We start from the raw sequence: 22,839 nt of genomic DNA, 5'->3' as shown, positions 1-22,839 counted from the left end.
GGCGCACTCAACCGATATCAAAAAGAAAGGCGTTTTTAGCGCGAATTTGGGTCACTTTTTTTGGACCCTTTTTTTTCACGAACAAGTCCCAAAAAGTGCCCTAAATAACCAGATGACCACTGGAGGGAATCGGGGATGACTACCCCTGACTCCCCCAGTGGTCACTAACCCCCTCCACCCAACAAAAACAACTTTAAAAACTTTTTTTTTTTCAGCCTGTATGCTAGCCTCAAATGTCATACCCAGCTCCATCACAGTCTGCAGGTCCCTGGAGCAGTTGTTAGTGGGTGCAGTGGACTTCACCCAGGTGGACCCAGGCCCATCCCCCCCTACCTGTTACGCTTGTGATGGTAAATGGGAGCCCTCCAAACCGCTCCCAAAACCCACTGTACCCACATGTAGGTGCCCCCCTTCAGCCATAAGGGCTATGGTAATGGTGTAGAGTTGTGGGTAGTGGGTTTTGGGGGGGATTTGAGGGGCCCAGCACCCAAAGGAAGGGAGCTATGGACTTGAGAGTATTTTACTTTTTTTTTTTTAATTGTTACAAGTGCGCCCTAGGGTGCCCGGTTGGTGTCCTGGAATGTGAGGGGGACCAGTGCACTACGAATCCTGGCCCCTCCCACGACCAAATGCCTTGGATTTGTTCGTTTTTGAGCTGGGCGCTTTCGGTTTCCATTATTGCCAAAAAACAAACCGGCCAGCTCAAATGCGCACAAATCCGACGCATTTGCCTGGCACAAACCGTATTATCGAAAAAAAAATGGACACCCATTTTTTTTCGAAAATACGGTCTGTCCCGCCCCTTCACGTACCCGTTCTCGGAGATAGACACCCATGGAGATAGGCGTTCGTGTTCGATTATGTCCCTCTAAATCATGCGTGGATGTTATTGAAAAATACCATGTTGGAAGCCCTGACCCAGAAGCATTCCACGTGGAAAGAAGAGAAATGACAGACAGCAGGATTAAAAGGTGAAGTAAAAGAGGCTATTAAAGCCAAAAGATTGTCCTTCAAAGAATGGAAAAAGGACCCAAACGAAGAAAATAAGCAACATAAGAACTGCAAGTCAGATGCAAAGCTTTAAGGGGGTCTTTTACTAAAGATTAGCTCAAGTTATCTGCAGCAGGGCCCATTTTGAGCTAACTTTAGTAAAAGACCCCCTAATAAAGAAAGCTAAAAAAATATGAAGATAAATTTGCCGCAGAGGCTAGAACTCACAGTAACTACTTTTTCAGGTATACCAGAAGCAGAAAGCCTGCATGGGAAACTGTGAGACCGTTGAACATGAAGGAGCAAAGGGGGCACTCGGGGAGGACAAGGCCATAGTGGAGAAACTGAATGAATTCTTTGCTTCTGTCTTTACGGAAGAAGATGTAAGAGATCTGCTATACCGGAAATGCTTTTCAAGGGTGATGATGCGAGGAGTTGAAAGAACTCTCGGTGAACCTGGAAGATATACTGAGCCAAATTGACAAATTAAAGAGTAGTAAATCACCTGGACTGGATGGCATAGATACATCCAAAGTAATTCAAAGAACTCAAGCATAAATTGCTGATCTGCTGTTAGTAATATGTAACCTGTCTTTAAGGTTGTCTGTAGTACCTGAAGAGGAGGATGGCAAATGTTACACTGATTATTAAAAAGGGTTCCAGGGGTGATCCAGAAAATTACAGACTGGTAAGCCTAACATCAATGCCAGGCAAAATAGTTGGAAACTATTATAAAGAATAAAATTACAGAACATGTAGACAAACATGGTTTAATGGGATAGAATCACTATGGGTTAAGCCAAGGGAAGTCTTGCCTCACCAATTTGCTTCATTTCTTTGGAGGAGTGAGTAAACCTGTGGATTAAGATGTGCCGGTTGATGTAGTGTATCTAGATTTTCAGAAAGCTTTTGATAAATGTTCCACATGAGAGACTCCTGAGAATATTAACGAGTCAAGGGATAGGAGGCAATATTCTCGTCTGGACTAAAAATTGGTTATTAGAAAACAGAGTGTAGGGTTAAATGGTCATTTATCTCAATGGAGGAGGATAAATAGTGGAGTGCCGCAGGGATCAGTACTGGAACTGGTGCTATTTAACATACTTATAAATGAAATGGAAATTGCAACGACGAATGAGGTGATTAAATTTGCATTTGACACAAAACTATTCAAGATTGTTAAAACACGTGTGGACTGTGAAATATTGCAGGAAGACCTTTGAAAATTGGAAGACTGGGCGTCCAAATGGCAAATGAAATTTAATTTGGACAAATGCAAAGTAATGCACATTTGAAAGAATAATCCGAATCATAGTTACCTGATGCTAGGGTCTACTTTCAGCAATCAAGAAAAAGATCTAGGTGTCATTGTAGACAATACACTGAAATCTTCTGCTCAGTATGCAGCGGTGGCCAAAAAAGCAAATAGGATGCTAGGAATTATTAGGAAAGGGATGGTAAATAAGACCGAAAATACTATAATGCCTTTGTATTGCTCCATGGTGCGTCCACACCTTGAGTATTGTATTCAGTTCTGGTCAGTGCATCTTTTCTAGCAAAAAAGGTGCCGGTACTCAAATGCTAGGCCACCCTTCAAGGGTGGGGTGATCACTGAGGGATCCACCCCACAATAGCCAGGCCCCCTGCAACCAGTCACAGAACCTTCATTAAAACTTGGGGTCCTTGGGTCAATTTTAGCAGACAATGGAAAGGGTGCCGGTACTCAGTACCCCCAAGTACCCGCACAAAAAAAGCCCTGGTTCTGGTCGCCATATCTCAAAAAAGATATAGTGGAATAAGAAAAGGTTCAAAGAAGAGCGACCAAAATGATAAAGTGGATGGAACGCCTCTCGTATGAGGAAAGACTAAAGAAGTTAGGGCTGTTCAGCTTGGAAAAGAGACGGATGAGGGAAGATATGATTTAGGTCTACAAAATCCTGAGTGGTGTAGAACGAGTAGAAGTAAATCGATTTTTTATTCATTCTGAAAGTACAAAGACTAGGGGACACTCGAGGAAGTTTCATGGAAATAGTTTTTCAGTCAACGAATAATTAAGCTCTGGAACTCTCTGCTGGAGGATGTGGTAACAGCGATTAGCGTATCTGGGTTTAAAAAGATTTGGACAAGTTCCTGGAAGAAAAGCCCATAGTCTGCTATTAAGACAGACATGGAAAGCAACTGCTTGCCGTACGATTTGTAGCATGGAATGTTGCCATGATTTTGATTTCTGCCAGGTCCTTGTGACCTGGCTTGACCACTGTTGGAAACAGGATACTGGGCTAGATGGGCCATTGGTCCGACCCACTATGGCTACTCTTATTTTCTTATGTACAGTGGCCTGATACTGATGGTGCAATGTGCAACTCAGCCTGGCACTACAGGGTACCCCATACTCACTGTGCCAGGTACTATACATTCTATGGCTACAGTGATCCTCATTGGCACTACAGTAACTCCATACCCACAGTATAGTCAAACAGTAAAGCAAATAGATGATCTTTCAACACTCAGTCACACATGTTGGAAGATTCATCCATTTGCCTTACTGTTTGGGTTCCGTGAGGCTTCCTCTGTTCCTCCACTTTGGTGATTTTTCCCATATCCACAGTACAAACAGAGAGAGTATACAGCATACATAAAAAGTATACAAACAAAGAAAGCAACACTGGGCCTTCAAGACTGAGACAACAGGAGTCCTTTATTGACAAGTGACCCGACACGGGCCGTGTTTCGGCGTTAAACAACGCCTGTCTCAGGGGTCAGGGTTTATTTATGAAGTATGCAAAATGTATAGATCCAATGCCTCAAGAATTGAAGAAAATCTTCAAAACCAAGCGTGTCTGTCGAAAAAAACAGCCGCGATGTTGGAATTAAGCTCCTGTAGTAACCTTATCTTTAACAAAAATAACGTGTTGGGTCACTTGTCAATAAAGGACTCCTGTTGTCTCAGTCTTGAAGGCCCAGTGTTGCTTTTTTTGTTTGTTCCCATATCCACAGTGCCATGTGCTACTCAGCCTGGCACCCCTGGTGCTATTATGGTCTCGTCCTCAGGCTGGGTGGAGACTGGCAGAGTTGAGAACCCTATGCTCATAGTACTATGGGGGCTGAGACTGGCAGAACCAGTGATACTCAAGCAAGAATCAGGAGCAAAGTGGGCACTGTGGAGACTTCAATATCTTCCTTCCGGGAGTTTCAGGGAAACAGGGGCAACAGCTAAGTATTTAGTCATTAAATCAACTCCTATTGGAACAGGCTTTTCTTTCATTTGAAGGTTTAGTTTGTAAATCACGGAAAAGATTATTGGATTAAACTCAAAGAAGCAAGAGGGAAATATGGCTAGCGAAAGCGCGAGTGGAAGAAAAATGGCTAAAGATATAAAGAGAGGTGACAAGACCTTTTTCAGATATATTGGAGAAAGGAGAAAAGATAGGAATGGAATTGCGAGACTGAATGATAATGAGAATGGCTACGTGGAGAGTGATCAAGATAAAGCAAACGTGCTAAACAATTATTTCTCTTTGGTGTTCATGGAGGAAAATCCTGGTGAAGGACCGTAGTTGGCTATTCCAATTTTGTAAATAGTCATTGTTCCCCAGAAAGCGGGGTTCTCTGTAAATCCTTAATCCCCTAGGGATGTGTTGTAGGTGGCGATACTCCACCAGTGCAGCTGAATGCATTTCTGATCTAAGTAATGCTTTATTGATTTTTCGATCAGGCTTGAAGAAGGGCGGCTAACTACTTGTATCTATAGGAAAGATACAGACTGTAACATGATATTGCACTACTCCAGCTTCCACCCTAAACATGTACCTGACAATATCCCGGCAGGCCAGCTCTTACATTTGAAGCACTTATGTTCCTCTAAGGAAGCGTTAAGAGATCAGGCAGGCCTTAGGCATCAAAGATTCTGCCAGTGGGGATATCCTGACAAAGTTGTTCGGAATGCTTATAAAAGAGGGCGGCAAATGCAAACAGGGGTGACATTATACAGATGTTCAAATATTTGAAAGGTATTAATCCGCATACAAACCTTTTCCGGATGGGAAGGTGGTAGAACTAGCAGACATGAATTGAGGTTCAAGGGGGGCAGACTCAGGAGTAAAGTCAGGAAATATTTTTTCACGGAGATGGTGAATACGTGGAATGCCCTCCCGTGGGAGGTGGTGGAGATGAAAATGGTAATGGAATTCAAACATGTGTGGGATAACACAAAGGAATCCTGTTTAGAAGGAATGGATCTATGGATTCTTAGTGAGATTGGGTAGCGACGCCGGTATTTGGAGAATAAACCGCTGCAGGGTGGACTTCTACGGTCTGTGCCCTGATGTGTAAATTTTAAGGGGCTTCGACATTGGCTTCAGAACTGTTAGTACAGGAACAGTGCTCAGAGGACTTTTACAGTCTGTGCCCTGAGAAAGGCAGGGACAAATCAAACTTGGATATACATATAAAGTATTACATACCATGTAAAATGAGTTTATCTTGTTGGGCAGACTGGATGGACCATTCAGGTCTTTATCTGCCGTCATTTACAATGTTACTATCTTAAATATGACCTACCTGTCAACCAAATGTTTCAGTGGTTACAGTTAACGCTATCAAAAAAAGTATTATCGATCTAACTTCTTTATCAAAATCACCTGAATTACATGATTTCTGTGTTTCTCTATTTCCCAAAGGTAAATTAATGTCGGCATTTTATAAAGTTCTGAACATATTCCATGTTTCACGTTCCATTGGTATTGAAGGCTTAAGGACCTGGATATACAAATTACTAATATTGATTGGTCTCATTTATGGCTCAAAGTAAATAGGTCAACTCATTCCACCAGCAGGGCACAGTATGTGTGATATCAAAATATGAATTAAAATGTGCTGAAAAAAGAAATAACCGACAGGCCATTCTTTGGACATGGAAACCTTTGGATAGATATTTAAAACAAGATTTGCAATCACACTGACGTTCTATGACATTTTCCCACCTCCTTGCAGGCTCAATGTGGCTTACAATACATCATGGATAGTGGAAATATATTAGAACATAGACAATTAGTGTTACAGAAGGATCTTGGGTAACATGATAATGATAGAACATGATAGTAGTATAACAAGCAGGAGTTCTAAGCAGGGCGTAGCCAGCCTTCCGTGGGTGAGGGGTCCAGAGCCCGGGGGGAGGGGGCACATTTTAGCCCTCCCCCCGGCGCCGCCCCCCCACCCGAAATTGCCGCCCCCCCTCCCACCGCGACCCCGCCGCCGCTGCAGCCTACCTTTACTTTTGCTGGCGGGGGATCCCACTCCCCGCCAGCCGACGTCTTCTTCTTCTTCTTAGTCACTTCCCGCTCTTCAATTTGTTTGCTGACGTCCTGCACGTTGTACGTGCAGGACGTCAGACTCAGAGAACAGAACTGTTCTCTGAGTCTGACGTCCTGCACGTACAATTACGTGCAGGACGTCAGCAAACAAATTGAAGTGCAGGAAGGACTGAGAAGATGTCGGCTGGCGGGGAGTGGGATCCCCCGCCAGCAAAAGTAAAGGTAGGCGGCGGCGGGGGCGGGTTCGCCGGGAGGGAGGTCCTGGGGTGAATCTGCGGGGGCCCCCCCCCTCAGGCCCCACGTAGCTACGCCACTGGTTCTAAGACAGTTCAGAATATATGTGGAGAAGTTGAGTATGTTCACATTGGTTGATCTTTGTGGTATGCCTTGTTAAACAGATGGGTCTTCAGCAGTTTACGGAAGTTCGTTAATTCGTAAATCGTTTTTAGGTTGCGCAGCAATGCGTTCCATAACTGTGTGCTTAAGTAGGTAAAGTTTGACGTGTGCATTAGTTTGTATTTTAGACCTTTGCAGTTAGGGAAGTGCAGATTAAGGAATGTGTGGGATGATCTTTTGGCATTCCTACGTGGTAAGTCAACCAGATCTGACATGTAGGCTGGTGCATCTCCGTGAATGATTTTATGGACTAGGGAGCATATTTTGAATATGATGAGTTCTTTAAGTGGGAGCCAGTGTAGTTTTTCTCGTAGGGGTTCCGCACTTTCATATTTTGTTTTACCGAATATGAGTCTAGCTGCAGTGTTCCGGGCTGTCTGAAGTTTCTTAATTATTTGCTCTTTACAGCCGACGTAGAGTGTGTTACAGTAGTCCAGATGACTAAGCACCAATGATTGTACCAGGTTACGGAAAACAGTCCTTGGGAAGAAAGGTCTTACTCTTTTTAATTTCCACATTGAGTGGAACATCATTTTGGTTCTGTTTTTCGCGTGGCTTTCGAGTGTTAGGTGTTGATCAATGGTAACCTCCAAGGATTCTTAAGGTGTCCGAAATTGGAAGGTTCAGATTAGGTATGTTAATGGCAGTGAATTTGTTCTTGTTATGTTGAGAGGTAAGTATTAGGCATTGGGTTTTTTCTGCATTAAGTTTCAGCCGAAATGCATCCGCCCATGAATGCATGACCTGGAGACTTTGGTTGATGTCATTGGAAATTTCCTTTAGATCTTGTTGAAATGGGATGTAGATCATTACGTCGTCTGCATATATGTATGGGTTGAGGTTTTGGTTTGATAACAGTTTGGCCAAGGGTATCATCATTAAGTTGAATAGAGTCGGCGAGAGGGGGGATCCCTTGGGACTCCGCATTCAGGTATCCATGTGCCTGAAGTAATCGAGTTAGATGTCACTTGGTATGATCGTGTAGTTAGGAATCCCTTGAACCAATTGAGAATGTTACCTCCAATTCCGAAGTACTGAAGGATATGTAGTAATATTCCATGATCGACCATGTCGAAAGCACTTGACATGTCAAATTGTAGAAGTAGTATGCTCTTTCCATTTGCAATCATTTGTTTGAATTTGGTCATGAGAGTAACTAGTACTGTTTCAGTACTGTGGTTAGACCGAAATCCTGACTGGGAGTGGAGTATTGAGAATTTATTTAAATAGTTTGTGAGTTGTTTGGTTACTAACCCTTCCGTTAGTTTGGTTATTAAGGGAATGGATGCTACTGGTCTGTAGTTGGTTAGTTCGCTGGCACTTTTCTTTGTGTCTTTGGGTATGAGGGTGAGTAGAATGTTTTCTTTCTCCTTCGGAAGAGTCCATTTTGTAACATATAATTCAAGTGTATCGTAATGTCTATTATAAATTGTTGAGGAGCAGATGTCATAAGGTTGTTTGGACATATGTCTAGTTTGCAATGAGATTTGGCAAATCTTTTGAGCGTTTGGGAGATGATCCTCTGATAGTGTTTTGAAGTTGGTTCAGGTTCTATCTGCTGGGTAAATGCCAGGGTCTGGGTCTAGACAGTCGAGGAGTTCAGCATAGTCGATGGTACTGACAGGTATGTTATCGCAGTTGTACGATTTTCTAGTTGAAGTATCTCGCAAGATTGTCTGCTCCTGGTGTGTCTTTGCTGTTAGTTGTGACTAGCATAGTATCTATTAATTTATTCACGAGTTAAAAAAGTTTATGTGTGTCCTTGTAGTTTGGTCCAATTACAGTTTTGTAATATAAACTTTTAGTTTGTCTTATGGTATATTTGTATTTTCTTTGGAGTTGTTTCCAGGCGTTAAGTGTGGGTCGTCTTTCTTTTTATTCCATGCACGTTCTAACCTTCTAACTTGTGTTTTAAGTTTTTTCAGCTCTTCATTGAACAATGGTATAGAGTTCTTTCTATGTGAGGTTCTGGTTTGGGTTGGAGCAATGTTGTCTAATGTGGATCTGCATGTCTCCCATTCTAAAAGGAATTGGATTTTATCTGCTTTTATTGTCCATTTGTTGTCGTAGATCTGTTGCCAGAATATTACCAGATCTATTTTTCCTCTTGTGATATAAGTTTTCGTTCTTGTTTTTTGGTGTGATGCAACATCGTTTGTATACAATGTTTTGTTACTTTCCTTTTAAAAAAATTTGAACTAAAAAAGGGGAGGGTGGAGGATGTGGGGGGGGGGTGGGGGGGGGGGTGGGGGGTGTTTGCCACCTGGTTTGGTAAGGCAGTGTTTTTCATTTGCCTATGCAGTTCTCCTGCTGTGAAAAGGCGACATTTCCAGAAGCAACACTCAGATGCTAACCTAAATACAAATATCAACTTTTCCCTCTTTAGCACAAGTTTCAGGTTTTTCTTTCTGTGGTTTATTTATTGTGGATTCAGTTAAGCACCTGTGGGAAGAAAAGTCAGCCAGTTTTACTTTCTTTCTCGTTTAAATCTGTCCCTAAAACCAGGGAACATTTGAAAGGCGAGAGAGCTGGGAATGGTCTTAGCTGTGGCCTCTCCTTTCCTCCTGGGTGGGAAGGAACAGGCAGAACCATTTGAAGGGACAAGGTGAAAGGCAGGAGAGCTGGTTGCAGGGCAGAGAGGAGTGGCTGCCTGCCAGACAGTGGAGCAGGTCTGCACATGCCAGGGACCTGGAAGCCTTTCTGCCCTCTCTGGGAGCATCTAAGCTGTAGTTACTAAAAAGAACATCACCCTTCCAGAACAGCAGGTACCAGGCTTCCAGCTCTGGTTGGGGTCAGTGGGTGGGCACCAGAGCAGGTAACCTGACCCTGAGCTTTAGCCAGCCAGCTCAGCAGCTTGATTGGAGCTCAGATAAGTGAGTGTATAAATTTCAGCTGAGCAGGGACTCTTCATCTCAGGTTGAACCCCAGCTTCCTCTCATTCACTCTCCAGCATGACTTTTGATGGGAACCTGGAAGGTGGATCGCCGTGAGAACTATGAGAACTTCATGGAAGCGATGGGTGAGCTGGATCTAGTCTACTCAGTGCAGAATAAGAAATGAAACGTATCTCTTGTTTGCAGGCTGGTGCATGCTTTGTAGGGGGTGGTGGGCTTCTTTATCCCACAGCCTCATAGAGGGAATTTGATTAAATGTTATAACACCTTCCTCCTTTGGAGTGACAGCAACCAGTGGGTATTTTGCACCTCTCTGACACCTCATTCCAGAGCAATAGAAGCAGATGGGTGCAGCTGTGGCTCCCCCTGTAAGTTACTACTAGGGGGACTAAGGAATAAGAAACCCATGTTTTGTAAGTTGGAGGCGGTCCTTCTTAGAACAGTATCTGTCACATTTCCTTCTAACAAGTTACGGAGGTGTCCCAATAGCGACCCAGCTGTTAGGGAGGCGAAGCTGATTAGATTGTGCTGTTCATCTGCCCTGTTTGTAATCATCAGGTGCTGCTGTTTTACTTGTAATCTTTTTTCACAGCAGGCTTTCACCTAATGTGGAATATGAAAAGCTGAATTGTATGGGTGTGGTACCAATTGTAAAGGAGAAGGATTGGGGAAATCTGCATCTAAAACAGGAAATTGTAAGAAAGGTTGATCGAGTCCTGGGTCCCCTCCCCCATGCAAAGCTACAACGGGGTAAACCCAGGACTGAATCAACTGGATCGAGTTGGCAGCTTTAATTGTAAACCATTCTAGGCACAGGGCTGAATGCTCAAATTCTCCCCAAAGGGGTCTGTGGTCTCGCTCGTACTCAAGAAAATGAGTCGCTTTGTACCAAACTGGACCAGCTCCTTCATTGTTCCAGGGACGTGACTTTCGGGGGTATCTAGCAGCCCAATCATTTCAAAAAGTTAGCTTCACCAGTATAGATGGCACATCTGAATACAAAGAAGTTGGACAACTGTTGATCCAGGCCTGGTTTTACCTGTTGCCTTCATGGACTTATCTCCCTTTTCTTAGGAAAGCCTCAGTGGGCAGTGAGAATAAAACCAGGCCTGGATGATGGAAAAGGAGCTAATCAGTAACACTAACCTAAAGCTCTTTCCCCTGTTTTTAAAAGATGATGAGATGAGACACATTGTGAGTAGAAGGTTCTAAGCTGACCTCTTGGCTTGTCCTGCTCTCACACAGAACGGCCAAGTTACCCATTCCAGGAGGGAGACTTTGGACGTCCTGGTTTTTAAACTTCCCATCCCCAAAGCAGTGTACATTTGTAGTTATGATTTTATCCATTGAAATCAGTGCTACAGGGTCCCATAATGCACCAGATGAGGTTGGCAGAAATCCAGGACTGGCCAAAAGTCTCCCTCCTGGAATGGATAACTTGGCACTCTACCTCATATAGAAGACTTCTTGATACCCTTCAGCTCATTCCATTTATTCCACTCCAGTATCCATGTGTGTACTGAAGGTACAGAGCTCTAAGCATGTACTGGTCCTCTGCTGTGCATCCCCCTCCCCGTTGGCTCTCCCCAGCCTGAGGGTGGGGTGGGGAGGGGGAAGATAGAGGCAACTTGCCTCCTGCACATCCATATGGAAGAATTTTTTCCCCCTCCCCTGGCCAGTAAAAACCCTGGTTCTCTTTTTGCAGGTGTGAATGTGTGAAGAGGAAGTTAGCCAGCTCACGACAACCTGAGAATCAAAATCAAGCAGAATTGGAAAGCAATTCAGTGTCCATGAAGCGAGCGTTTTCCGTACCATAGATATCAATTTCACATTGAACGAGACACTTGAGTATAGCTTGGCTGATGGCACAGAGCTGGTGGTAAGAGGGGTCCTGTCCAGGGAAGGCAAATCTAATACCTTGTCCTGAGGAGAATGGGGTGAATCTAACAGACAGCACTACCTTACCACAGAATAACACTGCTGTGGGTATCTACACATGACACAACACCTGCTGGCTTTTGGGAGCTGATAGCATGTCTTGCTTTGAATGCTTTAGGTTTTCTGGCAAATCAATACAGATTTTAATTGTTTTCCTGCCAACCGAGGTTTCCTTCTATGACTATCATCTCGGAGGGCCTTGAATGCCCGTCAGACTGTTCAGGAGCCTTTGTAAATGGCAATTGTATAGTGGGTGGAAGAACAGAGCAGAACATAGGAAATCATGTGTGTGTGTGTGGGTGTGGGGGGGGGGGGGGGGGGGGGGGGGGGGGGGGGGGGGGGGAAGGGTCTAAGAAACTTAGCATGGCACTTGCATATCAAAGCTTGAGATCTGCCAGTCTGCAGCTCTAGGAAGTTAAAGGACTAGGCACTAAACTGCACTTCCTATTGCTGGATTTTCCCTGCACTAATCAGACATCAGCGTGGAAAATCAGCATAAAAATACTGCATCAAAGGACAGCTAAAACTAGAATGTTCCCTCTGTAAAGCACAGTAAAATCTAGTGCAAGAGAGTGATCTAAGGTGACATGAGGTACTGCACTTTCCTGGGATCCCTGAATTGCCTCCTCTCTTACAGCTCCCCCTCCCTCAAACACTTAAGAGGATGCTCACTCGCTTCTGCCTCTGTGCCACCATGTTTTTGGGTTTTTTTAAATGATAGCGGCTGATACCATATGGTGCCCCTGGGATGTGCTGCCATTTGTCATTCGTAGCCGCAGAGTGCTGAGCGTTGAAGTTTATTAGATTTTTCAAGATGATAGTAGAGGTAGTAATGAGTAGGCCTCACTCCTGCCTTCCATCTTTAAAGCTCTGGTGGAGGAGGTGAGGGGTCCACTGGATCACCAGGGATAAATTTTGGGATGGGGAAGGTGAGAGATGCAGAGTCCAGTAGGCTGTTTGGCTTTCATTCTTTTTGAATCTCTTCTCAGTGCATGAACCAATAGCGTCCTGGTGTAGAGGTGCTTGTTGCTCTGTGGAGTTCAGGACCCCTCCAGAGTAGACCAGGAGGAGAGGGAATGGGCAGAGCTGTGCTAATTGCTTAGGCTCTGTTAGGTGTGGCTTGATCTCCTCTGGAATACCAAATGCATTGTTACAAAGGGTGATGTGCTGGAGTGGGCTCTCACAGGCTCACAAGAGCTGGTTGTTAAAGTAGGCTCCCAAAACATGGGCTCAGGCCCCCTCCTGAATTCTCCTTTATTTTGCGGGTGAGATTCTGAGCCCCAAGTAAATAGACTGCTGCTGCTCACCGCTCCTTGTTTCCAGCTCTGAGTAGCAGTCATTTATTAATTGGTGGGGCTCAACATCCCTGCCATCAAAGGTATGCCTAGTGTGCCCGCACAAAGGGAGGAGGGAGAGAGAGGCATGCATCCCCCCCCCCCCCCCCCCCAAATTGCAGAGCTGGCTATGCCTGGAGAGAGAGCCCATTGTTAAAAATTTACCACCCCTGGTTACAATCTTAGTTCAGGTATCTTATCAGTGTTAAGAGCTCCCACCCTGATCTATTCTGCAGTCCTTGGAAAGGAGCCAGAGATCAGCAGTAAAAATAGATAACACTATGGTGTCAAAACATCTTTTAATTCTAACCGTGATGATCTGTTCTTTGTGTTTAATGTATGGGGTTCTTTTTAATATAAACCACTGATTTATGTTTTACAAACGGCCATAAACACATAAACCATAATTTATCTGGCCAATTAGTGGAAATGATGTTACCCTTGTTGCTGTCCAGGTACTAGGTTATATAGGTCAGAGGCCAGAATTTGTGACTTCATCATGTCCTATCTGGTTTTAGGGTGATTGGAAGCTAAACGGAGACATAATGGAAGGCGAGTTTACTCGTAAAGATAACAACAAAGTTTTGAAGACAACACGAGAAATTGTGGGGGATGAGCTTAGACAGGTAAATTTACACTTCTGATTTCTCACTTTACAGAAAGTTCCACAAGGTTTCTAGAACTGAGGTCTTGAGCACATAGTCCATGAGAAATTGCCCTTTGTTCTGTTGTAACCCCCAGCACTAGCACCCTCAGCTTATCATAAGCACATAACTATTTCAACAGTGGGACAGACCAAAGGTCCATGAAGCCCAGAATCTTGTTTCCAGCAGTGGCTAATCTAGGTCACAAATACCTAGCAAGATCCCCAAAATCTTCAATACATTTTATGCTGCTTATCCCAGAAATAGCAGTGGATTTTCCCAACATTTAGCAGAACCACACCCAAAGGATCCTCTAATTCTTCAAAACTGTTTCTATGAATAATGCTTTCCCTCCGCCCTTCTTCCTGTCCTGGGAGGCTGTTCACATATCTACCATCCTTCCTGTGTACTCGGTCTTCTACCATAAGACCTTAACACCTAGACAAGCTACTGATGCAGCGTTTATACCTTACTGCTGCCATCCCTCCCTGCAGGACAGCAGTGGCGTTCCTAGGGGGGCTGGCACCCGGGGCGGATCGCCGATGCGCCCCGCCCCCCAAGTGATGCCCCCCCCGATGCAGCACGGACCCCCCCCCCGGCGAAAGGACACCCCACAAAGGAAACCCCCCCCCCCCCCCCCTGCCGGGTGCATGCAATGAAGATTTTCTCAAGCATATCCATTATGGATATCCTGAATACCCAAGTGGCTAGGAGTCCATAGGACAAGTTGGGAACCGACAAAGTCAGGAGTCAGGTTTAAAAACTTGAACAGATCTGGCCTGCAGTGGCGTTCCTGGGGCAGAGAAGAAGCATGGAACAACGGAGGACAGGCATGCGCGTGCGCGCGGCACCCCCCCCCCCCCTCAGCTCAGAGGACTGTGGTAGTCAGTCGTGACTCCTGACTTTGTCTTCAAGAGCAGTGGTTCCCAACATGTCCTATGGACTCCTAGCCACTTGGGTATTCAGGATATCCATAATGGACATGCTTGAGAAAATCTTCATTGCATGCAATGAATCTGAAGCATGTTCATTGTGGATATTCCGAAAGCCAACTGGCTGGGAGTCCCCAGGACAAGCTGGAGCCCTACCTTACTAGTTTTGACAGTGGTTAGCCCCATACCTGTATCTTACTGCCAAGCCTTCTAATCTGTTAACTTGGGGATCTTAACACTCATCTAAGCAGACTGCTAGATATATCAGTGTGGTATGGCTGGGTAGATTGGATAGGCCTGTGTAATGCGTCTCCCAACATGTTAACCTCATAAAGGATTATAAAAGTTCAACTCATCTGTTGAAGCAATGCAAAATATTCATGCATATGCATTGATATTCCACAAACTTATTTTATTTGGCAGCTTTGGAATGAGATTACACCTCATAGATTTGTATTGCTTCCTACTTCTAAATGATTGATTAGGAAAATGCTGTTCCCTTAATCCTTGCACCATGGGTGTAGCCAGAAGTCCATTTTTGGGGGTTCCCCCAAAAGGTGGACTTAAGGGGGTCTGGTATTCTCTCCCCCTACCCTCCTCCCCACCACCACAATAAAATTATCTTTGCATTACTTAGCATGTGCGGGAAAGCCAATATTGACAGTCAAAGCATGTCTGCTGGTATTCTCTTTCCCTTGCAGAGGGGGGCCCAAACCCCTAAGGCACCCCTTCCCTGTGGCTACGCCATGCACCACTGCCTTTGTAAAGCATGTCCTGAAGTTCTCATTATCCCATGTAGTTTTCATGATCTCTCATTTGCTACTTCCATTGTATCCACAGGAAATAATACGCAAGACTTACATATTAATGTGGATATCCTGATAGCCAAATGGGCTAGTGCAGGGATGGGCAACCTTGGTCCTCAAGGGCCGCAACCCAGTCAGATTTTCAGGATTTCCCCAATGAATATGCATACACTTTCTTCAACAACCGTTGTACTAAATTATCAATCTTTATTCAATGTTTAACTCATGTAACTATAATTGTCATCCATATATTAAAATTAAACACACAAACCAACACACACACACCTCACTCTTACTCATACACACCAAACAGAATGAAATCTCGTATTCATAACAAATACTAAAAATCAAACATATAAATCGCAAGTGACCGACTCACCTGCAAATGCGCAGTAGAGACTTCCCTCTCTGTCCCGCCCTCGCGTCAAGACATGATGATGTCAGAGGGCGGAACAGAGAGGGAAATGGAGTCGGACTGTTGGACGCTGCCGCTGCCGCTTGGAAACGAATATCGCGTGCACCAACCTCCATGTCTTTTTTGGCATCTTCATGAGTAACTGGTTTTCCAGTGCTCAACAACCTTTGGTAGCCAAATATATGACCCCTGAAGATGCTCTACGGAGCAAAACACGTGCGTGTAGGGTCTTGATGTTGAAATAGATACATCGCTACAACAGAAGAAACCAGTATCAAGTTAGTTATTACTAATTGAAGTGGTGAGACTTTCATGAGATCCTCAGGTCAGTGATAGAGTATTCAAACCGAAGACAATTTGACGGAAATGAAAGAATTGTTTACTCTGAAATGCGAGTGACTAACATCAAATGAATGGGAATTACAATTTAAATGGATTACTCTTAGGGCAACAGCTTGTTGTTTCCGGAGAAGCAATTTTGAAAATGACTTTGAAAGTATCTTATGGCACTTGTGGAGTATGAAGATCCCAGAAATGCCATAAGATCAGCCCGCAAATTCCTCAATCTGCACTTCCCTAGCTGTAGACTAAAATACAAGCTGATACACGCCACCACCTTCTCTTACATGAGCACAAAGTTGTGGAATGCACTACCTACAGCCCTGAAAACCATGGATGAAATAACTAACTTTCACAAATCTCTGAAGACACATCTCTTCAACAAAGCCTACAAGAACTCATAACCTACAAAACTACCTCACCAACCCACCCAGTCATTAAAGTCCACCTTACACTAACCTGCCTCACACCTTCTTTCTCCCTTCCTAATCTGTGTACTTTACTAATTGTAACTGATAGCCTGGAATGACTATGTCATAACAAAACTCTGTAAGCCACATTGAGCCTGCCAATAGGTAGGAAAATGCGGGATACAAATGCAATAAAATAAAAAAAATAAAATAAATGATATTGTTATTACACATTGAAGACCATTTGATGTAATAGAACAGACATGATTTTTGACTTATGAGAAGATGTGCATGAAAAACTGAAAAGTGGATTTTTGGAAAACAAACTGTTCCTTGAGGATAAGTTACTATTGAATTGTATTGTTTGGAAGTGACCTTTGAGGCACATGAATTTGAAAACTTTGAATTATGTTAGATTTTTAGTATTTGTTACGAATACGAGATTTCATTCTGTTTGGTGTGTATGAGTAAGAGTGAGGTGTGTGTGTTGGTTTGTGTGTTTAATTTTAATATATGGATGACAATTATAGTTACATGAGTTAAACATTGAATAAAGATTGATAATTTAGTACAATGGTTGTTGAAGAAAGTGTATGTTATACTAATTGCAATTAATGAGGATATACCTGAAATAGAACATTCAATGAATATGCATGATATCTATTTGCATACCATGGAGGCAGTGCATGTAACTGGATCTCGTGTATATTCATTGGGGAAATCTGAAAACCTGACTGGGTTGTGGGCCGTGAGCACCAAGGTTGTCCACCCCTAAGCTAGTGAGAGCTTCAGAACCCATTTGTGAAATGGCTGTGGAGGTGCTGGTTTTCCTGTGAATAGTGTCCCTGAGTTACTCCTGGTGATAGTGGTGGTTATTCTAGTGGAGCTCAGGAGCTGACTCCAGCTGACAAGCTTCTCCAATGGGGTGGCTGTTTTTTTTTTAGGGGGGGGGGGTTCTGTAATGTGATATCATGTTGGCTGACTCCTAGACACACAAGCTAATATTTCAAACGAAAGGGGCTAAACAAATTACTCCTCTCTGGATGAAGTGAAGAAGCTTTATCTATGAATCTATCATTCATTTAACATCACAGGGACTCTGAGCACCTACAGACATGATATTATGCAACAGGGAACTTGTCAGTTAAACTTTTCTTTTCTTTAAACTTTAGACCTACTTGTATGAAGGAGTAAAAGCCACAAGGATCTTCAAGAGAGAGTGAACATCAGCCAGGGAGCTCGGTAAAGACGAGCAGAAGAAACGTGCCCTCGGTCTTTCCAACCCGTTACTGATGGGTTCCTGTAGGAGCCTAACCTACTTGACTGTTCATCTTGCCAGACGTAGCAACTACTGTTCAAACAAGCTTAAGGTGTAAATAAAATATACAAATTCAGCAAAGCTGTTCTGTGGCGGTTTTCATTATATCGTTTGTGCATAATCCAGAGCTCAGCAATAGAACTGAGACGGTGCTGCAGATTCAGTTACAGGGGAGGGAATGTAAGATGTCACAGGAGCCTCTGCAAACGGATGAGTCTATAAGCCAGAGACGCCATTCATTTGCTGTTTGTTCCGGATGTAAGAGGCATATTTTGATTTATTTCCCCATTTGACTCTCATTATACTGTCAGTCAGCAGTCCAGTTTTCTGATAGCGCCATTCGGAGGACCCCTGATGAAGGCATTAAAGCTGAAATGCAGCCTGTGCTGGGTTCTTGGAAAGTGACCTTGTATATGTCTCTCTGAATTTGAAATAAACTGGGGCTTTGGCCATCCTGGCAGTTTTGCCTTGGTGCCTTCTACCTTTTTTTATTTTTAATTCTTCTGTGGGTTATTTGTGGAAGGGTTTGTTCTCCTTTTTGTTGTGACTAGAGCCTTTGCGGCACAAAATGGCAGAGTTACGTTATATTATGTTGCTTATATTCCACTACTGAAGCTCTAAGCAGATCCCAGGAATTACAATTATTAAAATGAAATGGGTGCTAGCAAGGTTTTCCTCGGAGTGTGTGAGAGATGGAGAGTGTGTGTGAGAGACAGGGTGTATGTGTGTTTGAGAGTGTGTGGTAGACAGAGAGATAGAGACTCTGTGTGTGTGTGTGTGTGTGTGTGACAGAGATATAGAGTGTATCAGAGAGTGTATGTGAGAGACAGAGAGTGAGTGTGTGACCCCTCCCCCTCCAGCCACCCATGTCCAGCAACCTTCCATGGGTGGCTGCAGGAGGGGCAGGGGAAGAGGAGAGTTGCTTGACATGGGTGGCTGGAGGGGGGGCATGGAGGTGCTTTTTATTATATAGGATGTGTACAGCGCTATAGAAATGAGTAGTAGTAAGGCACTGTCTATCCAACTGGAACAGCTTTAGATTTCTTACAGATTAAATCTTTTGCTAATGTTTTCAAGGCAGGCAGGTAGGACGTTTCTTTGAGACCATTCATTGGCTCCTCTGTCTTGTGAGGTTGCGGGACAGTGAGAGCCAATGAAACGGTGAACTACAGACTTACGAACCCTACAGTGCCACGGAGTCCGCTTCAGAACGTTGGAGGTGCTTTTTATTATATAGGATAGGATCACTAACATTTAGTCCAGTGATTTCCAAACTTTTTTTCACTATGGTGGATACCGTGTGTCTTTTTTTTCATACCCTGAGGAACCCTCAACTTAAGTAGAAACTGGAGGATGTAATGGGGAAGTTCTACAAACTGAAGAGTAGCAAATCTCCTGGACAGGATGATATTCATCCCAGAGTACTGATAGAACTGAATGTTTTGTACTTTTTTGGGATCTTGCCAGGTATTTGTGACCTGGATTGGCCACTGTTGAAAACAGGATGCTGGGCTTGATGGACCTTTGGTCTTTCCCAGTATGGCAGTACTTATGGTTCTACAATCTAATATCCTGCATAACTCACAATCGGGTTTTAGCAGTGGTTTCAGCACAGAGACAGATATCTCTCTATATAAAATGCACCTCCAACGTTCTATTGAAGCCTCTCTTAGCAAAGTGAAGGGGGTGAGATCGCATTGTGTCTGCCCCGCCCACGCGTCAAACGTGATGACGTCGAGGGCGGAGCTATGACACAACCAATCGCATCGCTCGGCAGCGAAGCATCAGGGAAGGAGGCGGCGCTCTCGACGTCTAGCCTTCCCTTCGCTGTGTTCCGCCTTCTTCTGACGTCAAGGATGACGTCAAAAGAAGGCGGAACACAGCGAAGGGAAACCTAGACGTCGGGAGCACCGCCTCCTTCCCTGATGCTTCGCTGCCGGAACCACCACGGAAGTAAATTTAAAAACAAGAAAAAAAAAAAAACGCATGTTGGGGGGAGAGAAGAGGGTGGCCAACCACAGCATGGATGCGAGGGGGGGGGGGGGGAGAAGAGGCCGGCCCAGGCTGGCACATGGGAGAGAGAGGAGAATGGATGTGAGGGGGGGTCATGGAAGGGAGAGAGGGGACTTGCTGGAAAAGGATGAATGGAGGCGGCAGGGGACAGAGAAGCATGGATGGGCATGGATTGGGAGGGCAGGGCTCAGGGGGAGAGGGGAATTACTGGAAATGGATGAATGGAGGGGGCAGGGGACAGAGGAGCATGGATGGGCATGGATTGGGAGGGCAGGACTCAGGGAGAGAGGGAAATTGCTGGATAGGGATGAATAGAGGGGACAGATGGCCATGGATGGATATGGATTGCAGGGCAGGCCTCAGGGAGAGAGGGCAATTGCTGGATAGGGAAAATGGAGGGGCCAGGTGACAGATGAGCATGGATGGGCATGGATTGGAAGGGCAGGACTCAGGGAGAGGGAAATTGCTGGATAGGGATGAATGGAGGGGACAGATGGGCATGGATGGATATGGATTGCAGGGCAGGCCTCAGGCAGAGAGGGGAAATGCTGGATAGGGATGAATGGAGGGGGCAGGTGACAGAGAAACATGGATGGCCATGGATTGGGAGGGCAGGGCTCAGGGAGAGAGGGGAATTGCTGGAAAAGGATGAATGGAGGGGGCAGGGGACAGATGGGCATGGATGGATATGGATTGCAGGGCAGGCCTCAGGCAGAGAGGGGAAATGCTGCATAGGGATGAATGGAGGGGGCAGGTGACAGAGAAACATGGATGGCCATGGATTGGGAGGGCAGGCCTCAAGGAGAGAGGGAAATTGCTGGATAGGGATGAATGGAGGGGCCAGGTGACAAAGGAGCATGGATGGGCATGGATTGGAAGGGCAGGACTCAGGGAGAGGGGAATTGCTGGATAGGGATGAATGGAGGGGACAGATGGGCATGGATGGATATGGATTGCAGGGCAGGCCTCAGGGAGAGATGGGAATTGCTGGATAGGGATGAATGGAGGGGGCAGGTGACAAAGGAGCATGGATGGCCATGGATTGGAAGGGCAGGACTCAGGAAGAGGGGAATTGCTGGATAGGGATGAATGGAGGGGCCAGGTGACAGAGGAGCATGGATTGGACTCACACTTTCACTCTGACTCTCAAACAGTCACTCTCACATACACTCTCCCAAACATACACACTCTGAGGAAAACCTTGCTAGCGCCCGTTTCATTTGCGTCAGAAACGGGCCTTTTTTACTAGTCTAATATAAAGAATAAGATTAATGTGGGTAGAAGGGCATTGCTGCTTCAGTTTGATATCTTCAATGTATTTGCCCTGGTGGACCATGATATCCTGTAGAGTTTGAGTGGTTTGGGAATATCAGGAACAGTACTGGAGTGGTTTACGGGATTCCTTATTCCAAGGTCACATCAAGTAAAAATGTTGAGGAAGCTCTCTCGGGCATGGGCACCGGTCTGTGGAGTCTCACAGGGATACCTGATATCTATCTTATTTAACATACTAATGGCACCTCTGGGCTTTAGTTTGGAGACATTACAATGTGCCCCTTATCTGTGTGGACGATATAACTCTGTATCTCGCTGGACAGAGAAATAAAAGATGCTGTGTTTTTAAATTAAGCAGGGGCTACAGTGTTTAGAAAAGCAACTAAATAAACTCTGACAAAACGAAGTTTCTAATTCTCAGTCACCCATGAAAGCCGAACCACACAGCTTCTTATTAACAGTATAAAGTTATAAGCTATAATTTCAAATGAAAATACTGTGGGTGATCTTGGATAACTTTTGAATTGCATACAGCCATCACCTCAGGGGCTTGTTTATAAGAAAGAATCAGAATTAATATTCTCATATCAAATCGCTAAGTGGTGGAATGAACTACCCCTTATATATTCATTATCAAACTAGTTATATGCTGTTCTGAAAACATAGTTATTTTGTGAATTTGCCCAAAATCTGTATTGTGTTCCTCTTGGGAACTGTTCCTTTTTTTTCTTATATTGTAATTTTAACTTATATTGCCATACTGGGAAAGACCAAAGGTCCATCAAGCCCAGCATCCTGTTTCCAACAGTGGCCAATCCAGGTCACAAATACCTGGCAAGATCCCGATAAAGTTGAGAACACTTCCCCAGCCCCCACTACTCATCCATTGAATATCTTCTTTGCTCCTCAAGATGTTCAGCTTTCCTGCTGAGATTCAAGCCCTACTTCCCCCTTCCATCCATTCATCAATTGAATCTCCTCTCTCCTGCTGAGTTCCAAACCCTACTCCCCCCATTATCAATCCATTGAATCTCTTCTCTCCTCCTCAAGAAATCCAGCCCTCCTGTTGCGCTCCAAACCCTACTTCCCCCCAATCCATCCATTGAAGCACTTCTCTCCTGCTTAGCTCCAAACCCTACTTCCACCCATTATCAATCCATTGAATGTCTTCTCTCCTCCTCAAGAAATCCAGCCCTCCTGCTGCGCTCCAAACCCTACTTCCCCCCAATCCATCCATTGAAGCACTTCTCTCCTGCTTAGCTCCAAACCCTACTTCCACCCCCCACACTATTCATCCATTGAATCTCTTCTAGACATTCAGCTCTTCTGCTGAGCTCCAAACCCTACTTCCCCCTCCCCCATCCATTCATTGAATCTCTTCTCTCCTTTTTGAGACATTCAGCCCTCCTGCTGAGCTCCAAACCCTACTTCCCCCTCCCCCCCATCATTTGAATCTCTTCTCCGCACCTCGAGATATTTAGCCCTCCAGCTGAGCTGCAAACCCTACTTTCCCTCTCCCCCAGAGATGGTGGTTTGTTCGGTGTTTCAATGTCAGAGCTGTTCTGCTGCCCCGGCCTCATGCTAGTCCTCTTCAGATCCTGACCCTGATCAGGCCTAATTCTTCCCCAAATTCTCTTCTTGGTGACGTCCAAGACCACAACAGCTGCTTGGGTTAGGAAAGCACATCCTGAGCTTCCTAAGGATCTTGTAGTATATAATGGAAATCGCTGTTTTTGCTCATTCTGCTCTTGTTGTTCAACACCCGTTGAGCTGTCAGACTGAATTTATTTATTGCACTGGTATCCCACATTTTCCCACCGATT

At 44.7% G+C, this 22,839-nt stretch overlaps 2 protein-coding genes across 3 annotated transcripts in view; one reads left to right on the top strand and one right to left on the bottom strand.

Moving 5' to 3' along the window:
• Positions 1-17,806, top strand: part of LOC115461745 (fatty acid-binding protein, intestinal-like) — a 228,773-nt gene extending 210,967 nt beyond the window's left edge. Inside the window, exon 4 of the mRNA XM_030191787.1 lies at positions 17,583-17,806. Coding sequence (XP_030047647.1) covers positions 17,583-17,633 — 51 coding nt within the window. The 3' untranslated portion in view covers positions 17,634-17,806. The remainder of the gene's footprint in view (positions 1-17,582) is intronic.
• LOC115461744 (fatty acid-binding protein, intestinal-like) overlaps positions 1-22,839 on the bottom strand; it is a 961,316-nt gene that overhangs the window by 242,004 nt on the left and 696,473 nt on the right. The gene's annotated exons all lie outside the window — the stretch shown is intronic.

This window comes from Microcaecilia unicolor, chromosome 2 (assembly GCF_901765095.1).
Source record: "Microcaecilia unicolor chromosome 2, aMicUni1.1, whole genome shotgun sequence".
Classification (NCBI taxonomy): Eukaryota; Metazoa; Chordata; class Amphibia; order Gymnophiona; family Siphonopidae; genus Microcaecilia; species Microcaecilia unicolor.
This window is presented reverse-complemented; position numbering and strand designations above follow the sequence as displayed.